Genomic DNA, 9622 nt, shown 5'->3' on the forward strand with positions numbered 1-9622 from the left:
CGCCATCCTAGGTGTATGTGGCTGGCACCTTAGCCGCTTGAGCCACAGGCGCCAAGCCTGAATCAATCTTTCTGTAATTGCTTTTCCATTTTGAAAATTTGTCTGGCTCGGCACTTGTAGCACAGTGGTTACAGCACCAGCCACATACACTGAGGTAGGTGGGTTTGAACCCAGCCTGGGCCAGCTAAAGCAACAATGACAACTGCAACAACAACAACAACAAAAGTAGGCTCGGCACCTGTAGCTCAGTGGCTTGGGCACCAGCCACATACCCTGGAGCTGGCGGGTTTGAATCCAGCCTGGGCCTGCCAAACACCAGTGACAACTACAACCAAAAATTTGTGGTAGGCACATGTAGTCCCAGCTACTTAGGAGGCTGAGGCAAGAGAATTGCATAAGCCCAAGAGCTGGAGGTTGCTGTGAGCTGTGACGCTATGGCACTCTACCAAAAGCGACATAGTGAGACTCTGTCTCAAAAAAAACCCAGGCATTGTGGCAGGCACCTATAATCCCAGCTACTTGAGAGGCTGAGGCAAGAGAATCGCTTAATTCCAAGAGTTTGAGGTTGCTGTGAGCTGTAATGCCACAGCACTCTGTCTCAAAAAAAAAGAAGGCTCGGCACCTGTGGCTCAAGCGGCTAAGGTGCCAGCCACATACACCTGAGCTGGTGGGTTAGAATCCAACCAAGGCCTGCCAAACAACAATGATGGCTACAACCAAAAATTAGCCGGGCATTGTGGCGGGCGCCTGTAGTCCCAGCCATTTGGGAGGTAGAGCAGCTTGGTCCACCTACAGGCTGAGACAAGATTCTAGGCTCAGAATCTTGAGCTTACGCAATTCTACAGGCACCTGTAGTCCCAGCAACTTAGATATGTCAAGGAGAATCGCTTGAGCCCAGGAGTTGGAGGTTGCTGTGAGCTGTGATGTCACAGCACCCTACCCGGGGCGACAGCTTGAGGCTCTGTCTCAAAAAAAAAAAAAATTTGTCTTATTATGTATGGACATTAATAAGAATGTAAGAGTGAATTTTACTATTTTTTAAACCCTGTTATTAGTTGCACCGGGAAAGTGGATTCTATGCTCTCCTTCCTTCCCCCATGTCCACCACTATGAAAGTTAGTTTTTTTCCTGGTATCAGGATTGTTCCTCAAATATTTGTTTGACCTCTTTTATTTTGGGGGTTATGGATCTTTGCAGAAATCACCTTGCCAATTAACTTTTCAAACCAAAGTCCATTTTTCATGTCATAGTCAACTTGGATATGTCAACTGAAAGCAACTTTCAGTTGATGATAGGAGAGATTGATAGAAAACCACTCATAATAACTAAGAAAATGCCATGAAGGCTATGTTAACCAGTTTGATGAAAATATTTCAGATTGTGTATAAAACCAGCACATTGTGCCCGATGACTACATTAATGTACACAGCTATGATTTAATAAAAAAAGTAAAGCTTTGAAAGAGAAAAAGCAGAAAAAAAAGAAAAGGAAAGAAAACCACTCATAATTATAGTAACATATTTAAGAGGATAGAATTTTTTGTGTGTTTTTAGGTTTTTTGGCAGGTATTTTTAATAACAGAGGTGTTGAGCTATTCACATGCCATACAATTCACTCATTTAACGTAAGTGGATAGTTCAGTGGCTTTTAGTTTATAATTCAATTCACAGAGTTGTACAAACATTGCCACAATCCCATTTTAGAGATTTTCATCATCCCACACAGAAACCCCTTACCTTCTGACAGTGACTCTCATTTCCTCTGAACTTTCTTCCCCATCCCTAGGCAACTGCTAATTTATTTTCTGTCTCTATTGGTTTTCCTATCTGGACATTTAATGTAAATGGACTCAGATAATATTTGGTTGGTCTTTTGTGACACTTTGCTTATATGTTGCATAATTTTTTTTTTTTTGAGACAGAGTCTCACTACATCGCCCTTAGTGAGTGCTATGGCATCACAGCTCACAGCAACCTCAAACTCTTGGGCTTATGCAATTATCTTGCCTAAGCCTCCAAGTAGCTGGGACTACAGGCACCTGCCAGAATGCCAGCTATTATTCTGTTGCAGTTGTCATTATTAGAATGACAATGAACCAGGCCTGGGCCAGCTCAAACCTGCCAGCCTCAGTGTATGTGGCCGGTGCCTTACCCATGGACCAGCTATGGGCACTGAGCCTGTAGCATAATATTTTGAAGGTCCCTCCATGTTGTAGCACTTATCAGTGCTTTTTCTTTTTCCTTTTTTTTGGGAGACAGAGTCTTACTTTGTCGCCCCCAGTAGAGTGCTGTGGCATCATAGCTCACACTAACCTCAAACTTGGGCTCAAGAGATTCTCTTGCCTCAGCCTCCCGAATAGTTGGGACTACAGGTGACCATCACAATGCCTAGCTATTTTTAAAGACGGGGGTCTCACTGTAGCTCAGGCTGGTCTTGAACTTGTGAGCTCAGGTGATCCACCCACCTCAGCCTCCCAGAATGCTGGGATTACAGGAATGCTTTTTCTTTTTATTGCCAAAGAATATTTGATTGTATGCCTATGCCATATTTTATTTATTGATCAATTGATGGACATTTCATTTGCTTCTGCTTTTTGGTTATTATGAGTAAGCATTTGTGTACAAATTATTGTGAACATTTGTATACAAATTTTTGTGTGGACATAGTTTTTCATTTCTTTTACGGATTGCTGAGTTATATAATGACTTTTTTTTTTTTAATATAATGACCCTTTATAATCTCATCCCAAAGGAGAGGTCAAGGCCTTGACCTCACTGATGGATTTTTTTGTATATTTGTTTATGCGAGACAACCGAACACACAAAAACAAGCTATAGGTGGGGTCAGTCCCTGACCACTCCCCCATTAGTATGCAACTACTAACCTTTTGAGGCCCAACTAGACTATTTACAAAAAAGAAGACAGTTTTGAAGCAATATTCCTCTGATCTGTTCTGTAAAGTGGCTTTGATTATAAGAATGTATGTTAATAATCTTTATTTGAACTACACAGTTGTGTTAAATATGTGTTTAAAAGAGTAGCAAGTAAGACTCTTGAAGATAATTATATTTTAATAAATTATGTTTACATAGTAATTCGTTACATTAAGAGAGTAAAGAAAATCCATAAGATCATCTCAATAGGTGTAGAAAAACCATCTCATGAAATTAAACAGCTCTTCACAATGAAAAACAAGTACTCTTATCAAACTAAGAATAGAAAATAAATGACTTAATCTGATAGAGAATAAATACAGCAAACACCATACTTATTAGTGAAATGTTTAAAACTTTCTCTTTAGGATTAGAAATGAGATAAGGAAGTTCGCTATCACAATTTCTGTTGAACATACAGGCAATCCTAGCCAGTATGATAAAGCAAGAAAAATTAGTAAAAGCTATAAAGATTAGAAAGGATGTAATAAGTTTTCTTTATGCAGAATGATATGGTTGTATGCTTAGAACATCTAAAAAAACTGCACATAAATTATTAGAATTAATAAGTGAATTTAGAAGTCACGTGCGGTGGCTCACGCCTGTAATCCAAGCAATCTGAAGGCCTAGGCGGGTGGATTGCTGGAGCTCAGGAGTTGAAGACAAGCCTGAGCAAGAGCAAGACCTCATCTCTAAAAAATAGCTGGGAATTATGGCGGGTGCCTGTAGTTCCAGCTACTCGGGAGGCTGAGGCAAGATAATCCCTTGATACTAAGAGTTTGAGGTTGCTGTGAGCTATGATGTCATGGAACTCAACCCCACAGTGACTGAGTGAGATTCTATTTCCGGAAAAAATGAAAAATAAATAAGTGAATTTAGCAAATGAATTGCAAGATCAGCTTTAAAAAACTCCTGTGGCTGGACTTGGAGCGCGCTCCTGTAGTTCCAGCTACTTGGGAGACTGAGACAGGAAGATCACTTGAGTTCAGGAGTTCTGGGCTGTAGTGCACTATGCCAATCAGGTGTCTGCACTAAGTTCTGCATCAATATAGTGACCTCCCAGGAGCAAGGGCCACCAGGTTGCCTAAGGAGGGGTGAACCGACCTAGTTTGGAAATAGAGCAGGTCAAAGCTCCCATGCTGATCAGTAGTGGATCGAGTCTGTGAATAGCCACTGCACTCCAGCCTGAGCAGCATAGCAAGATCCTGCCTCTCTTAAAAAAAAAAAAAAAAAAACTCCTGTGTTTCTGTATACTATATACTGCTACAAGCAGTTAGAAAATGAAATTTCAAAAAAGACCATTTAAAATGAAATTTCTAGGTATAAATATAATACATACAATTTTTTTTTTTTTTTGAGACGGAGCCTCAAGCTATCCCCCTGGGTGGAGTGCCATGGCATCACGCTCACAGCAACCTCCAACTCCTGGGCTCAAGCGAATCTCCTTCCTCAACCTCCCAAGTAGCTGGGGCCACAGGCACCCGCCACAATGCCTGGCCATTTTTTGGCTGCAGCCATCATTGTTGTTTGGCGGGCCTGGGCTGGGGACTTGAACCCGCCACCTTAGGTGTATGTGGCTGGCACCTTAGCTGCTTGAGCCACAGGCGCCGAGCCCATACAATTTCAATATAGAAAACTATAGAACAGTGGCACCCATATCTCAGTGGGTAGGGTGCCAGCCACATACACTGTGGCTGGTGGGGTCAAACTCGGCCCAGGCCAACTAAAACAACAATGACAACTGCAACAACAACAAAAAAAATAGCGGGGCATTGTGGCAGGTGCCTATAGTCCTAGCTGCTTGGGAGGCTGAGGCAAGAGAATCACTTAAGCCTAAGAGTTGGAGATTGCTGTAAGTTGTGATGCCACATGCCACAGTACTCTACTAAGGGTGACAAAGTAAAACTCTGTCTCAAAAAAATAAAAGAAGAAGAAAAAGAAAACTATAGAATGTTATTGAGAGAAATTAAGAAGACCTAAATAAAAAGAGACATTTTGTTCACAAATTCAAAGACATAATATTGTAAATGTATCAGTTTTCTCTGAATTCATTCATGGACTGAATATAATCTAAACCAAAATCCCACTAGGTTTTGTATACCAAATGTGCACAGCAGCACTATTCATAATGGTCAAAAATAGAAGCAGTCCAAATGCCAACAAGTAGACCAATAGAATGGCTGAATATATCACTGTATTTTTGCAGCAATGAATGAACTGTCTATAAATATATATAGCCATAAGGATGTATCTCGAAAATTTAATGTTAACAGCCAGGTACAATAACCCACACCTGTAACCCTAGCACTCTGAGAGGCCCAGGCAGGAGAATCACTTTGAGGTCAGGAGTTCAAGACCAGCCTGAGTAAGAACCAGACCCTTTCCTTACAAAAAATAGAAAAATTAGCCGGGTGTGGTGGCACACACCTGTACTGTCAGCTACTTTGGAAGCTGAGGTGAGAGGATAGCTTGAGCCCAGGAGTTTGAGGTTGCAGAGAGCTATGATGAAGCCACTGTACTACCCAGAGCAAAAGAGCAAGATTCTATTTAAAAAATAATACCCTGAACCCCATAAATGCATCAATGTACAAAGTTATGATTTAATAAAAAATAATTATAAAAAAATAATGTTTAAAGAAAAAATAATAATAATGTTAACCGAAAGATGCCAGGAACAAAAGAATATATGCTGTATGATTGCATTTGACATAAGTCATTGCATTTCAAAAGTGAAACTATAATGTTTGATACCAGGGTGTAAATGGTTACTTTGAAGAGAGAAGAGAGAAATGATTTTGAGGTGACTTATGGGATACTGGCAACATATTATCCCTTGATCTGAGTAGGTTTTCCCATCATTATTATCATCACCAACTTTGTTGATGTACGGCAAACTGTACCTGTTTGAGATATACCATTTAATCATGCATGTATACACACACCTGTGAAGCCACAAGCTCTATTACAGACATTTCTATCTCTTTCCCTACCCCCATATTTTGCCAAGCCTTTGGTAATCTCTCTCCCTCTCCTCCAGGCTCCACTGATCTGCTTCTTGTCATTATACATTAATTTGTATTTTCTAGAATTTTACATAAGTGGAATCATATCGTATGTACTCCTTTTTTTTGTCCTGGCTTTTTTCGTTCTGCATAATGATCTTGAGATTTTTCCACTTGGTTGTATTTTCAGAATTCACACATGTAGTTCCTTTCTTTTTATTACTAAGTAGTATCTTCATTATGTGGATGTACCATAATGTATGTATTTATTTACCTGTTGATGGACATTTGGATTGCTAATAGTTTTTTGCTAATACAAATAAAGTTGCTGTGAACATTCATGTACAAGTATTTGCATGCACATATGTTTTTTATTTCTCTTACCTCATACAACAGGTGTGTATTTTACTTTTTAATAGCTGTTGTTTTACACAGGTGTTTACTTTGCAATAATTCATTGAATTGTACATTTACATTTTGTGTCCTTTTCTCTGTTTTTATACTTCTCAAATAAAATAAAAACATAAACACTAAACACATAAGCATGATTATACCTAAAAGGTTTCACTCTAGTATTTAGAGATCCCACAGCCTGACAACTGCTTCTTCCCCACTCACCCTAAAGCACAACCTAACAGTTGACATGTCCCAATATATCCCTAACTTATCTTTGCCTTTCACTAGAGACCTAGAAAAAGAAAAACACCAGGAAACCCATAGAGGCTACCTGTTTCTTTATTAAATATGAATAAACAACCAAATAATATTGGCCATATAAGAAAATAAGTAGCATAAAATAGAAAAACGAAGATAAACAGAAAAACCACATCTAAGGAAACTGAACTCAGAAAACAGATAAATTTTAAAAACTAACATACTCTGGCTCGGCACCTGTGGCTCAAGCGGCTAAGGTGCCAGCCACATACACCTAAGGTGGCGGGTTCGAATCCCCAGCCCGGGCCCGCCAAACAACAATGACGGCTGCAACCCAAAAAATGGCCGGGCGTTGTGGCGGGCGCCTGTGGTCCCAGCTACTTGGGAGGCTGAGGCAGGAGACTCACCTGAGCCCAGGAGTTGGAGGTTGCTGTGAGCTGTGATGCCATGGCACTCTACCCAGGGGGACATCTTGAGGCTCTGTCTCAAAAAAAAAAAAAAAATACTCGGAATGGGGAGATATTTGTCAAAAGATGCAGAGTTTTAGTTGGACAGAACAAATAAATTCTGGAGATACACTATACGGTATGGTGGCTATAGGGAGCAAGAAATTGTATCTTAAGTGTTCTCACCACAAAAAAGTATGTGATGTGATGGATATGTTAATTACCTTGATTTAATCTTTTTACAGTGTATACGTATACTGAAACATGTATGCCACAAATATATATACTTTTCATATGTCAATTATATTCTAATAAAACTGGGAAGAATAATATACATGGAGATTTAACAAAATATAGTGTCCATAGTAAGATGCTATTAAAAGACTCAACTAAAAAAAGCTCAGAGATTTAAAGGAATGCCAGAAACTTTCTAAACATGATACAAAATCCAGAAGTCATGAAAAATTGATAAATTTGCCTACATAAAAAATAAAAATTTTCTCATGGCAAGAATCACTGTGTACGGTAAGCCTGTGGCTCAAGGAGTAGGGTGCCAGCCCCCTATACCAGAGGTGGCGGGTTCAAACCCAGCCCTGGCCAAAAAAAAGAATCACTGTGTAAAATCAAAGGACAACAAATGGAGAGAAGGTATTGACACCCATATCACAAAGGGCTAATTTGTCTAAAACATAAAATCCTCCTTCAGAGCAATAAGATAAAGATCAATCACCAAGGAGACAGCAAAGGGTGTGAATAGAAGGTTCATAGGTTAAAAAAAAATACAAGTGACTCTTGGGCGGTGCCTGTGGCTCAATGGGTAGGGCACCAACCCCCATATACTGAGGGTGGCACATTTGAAACCGGCCCCAGCCAAACTGCAACAAAAAATAGCCGGGCGTTGTGGCAGGCACCTGTAATCCCAACTACTCAGGAGACTGAAGGCAAGAGAAGCGCCTAAGCCCAGGAGCTGGAGGTGGCTGTGAGCTGTGATGCCATGGCACTCTACCAAGGGCAACAAAATGAGATTCTGTCACAATTATATATGTGTGTGTGTGTGTGCATGTGTGTGCCTTGAATATGTGACTGACAAAGCTAAAGAACTTTGAAAATACTATATTGGCGAGGATATGGGGAAATAGCATTCTTACATATAAATTAGTACATCTTCTGTGAAGGTATATAGGGTCTTAGTAAGTGATACCCCAAAATGAGTTCTCAGGGTGACTGACTGAGACTTTGTCTCAAAAAAATAAAAATGAAGTAAATGGCAGACATCATGACACTCCTAAGAGCAAGGACGATCTCCTAAGTAAACAATACCATTATCACACACAAGAACTGTAATAAGAAATGTAGACAAGTTTAATAACCTTTAGTATTTTTCTTTTTCCGTTTTTTTTTATCCTAATACAGATTTTGGTATTTAGTTATTTATTTTTAACTCTTATTATATTTAGTGTGTTTTAGGTAAGTTAGCTTCTCCTTTTAGAGCACTGAAATTGTATCACCAAAACAAGAAACAAAAAATACCCTTATCAAGGCCTGTTTATTTTTTTCTTCACAGAAATCATATTCCATGCCCATTGGCATTGAATTTCAGAGGAGATATGCGACAATTGTTCTAGAGCTTGAACAGCTAAACAAGGACCTAAACAAAGTTTTGCATAAAGTTCAACAGTATTGCTATGAGGTAGGTAAAATGTATGTATTGTTCTCCATTTTAAAGCTTAGCAGTGGTTCTCAACCTTCCTAATGCCACAGTGTATTTTCATTGTTAGAAAGGGGTCATGACCCAGAGGTTGAGAACTGCTAGCTTAATACTTTTACCTGTACATTTTAGAAAATCCAATCTAGGCTCTACATTGCAGTACATTGAGCTCCATAGAGACAGCGCCGGGGCAAGTGAGAGCCAGACGGGCACTGGGCGACTCTGTGCCTCCCTGAGGAAAAATAACTAAACATGGGCAAAGGAGATCCTAAGAAGCCAAGAGGCGGAATGTCCTCATCTGCATTCTTTGTGCAAACTTGTCGGGAGGAGCACAAGAAGAAGCCCCAGATGCTTCAGTCAACTTCTCAGACTTTTCTAAGAAGTGCTCAGAGAGGTGGAAGACCATGTCTGCTAAAGAGAAAGGAAAATTTGAAGATACGGCAAAGGCGGACAAGGCCTGTTATGAAAGAGAAATGAAAACCTATATCCTTCCTAAAGGGGAAACAAAAAGAAATTGAAGGATCCCAGTGCACCCAAGAGGCCTCCTTCGGCCTTTTTCTTGTTCTGTTCTGAGTATCGCCCCAAAATCAAAGAAGAACATCCCGGCCCATCCATTGGAGATGCTGCAAAGAGGCTGGGAGAGACGTGGAGTAACACTGCTGCGGGTGACAAGCAGCCTGAGGAAAAGAAGGCTGCAAAGCTGAAGGAAAAATACACAAAGGATATTGCTGCAGACCGAGCTAAAGGGAAGCCTGATGCAGGATAAAGGGAGTCGTCAAGGCTGAAAAAAGCAAGAAAAAGAAGGAAGAGGAGGAAGATGAGGAAGATGAAGGGGGTGAAGAGGAGGAGGGAGATGAAGATGAAGAAGTTGGTTCTAGC

General features: G+C 40.2%; 1 protein-coding gene across 1 annotated transcript in view; it reads left to right on the plus strand.

Moving 5' to 3' along the window:
• Positions 1 to 9622, plus strand: part of LIN9 (lin-9 DREAM MuvB core complex component) — a 92369-nt gene that overhangs the window by 75532 nt on the left and 7215 nt on the right. The window contains exon 11 of the mRNA XM_023513901.1: positions 8527 to 8725. Coding sequence (XP_023369669.1) covers positions 8527 to 8725 — 199 coding nt within the window. The remainder of the gene's footprint in view (positions 1 to 8526; positions 8726 to 9622) is intronic.

This window comes from Otolemur garnettii, unplaced genomic scaffold, assembly GCF_000181295.1.
Source record: "Otolemur garnettii isolate 467f Iridium unplaced genomic scaffold, OtoGar3 scaffold00045, whole genome shotgun sequence".
NCBI lineage: Eukaryota > Metazoa > Chordata > Mammalia > Primates > Galagidae > Otolemur > Otolemur garnettii.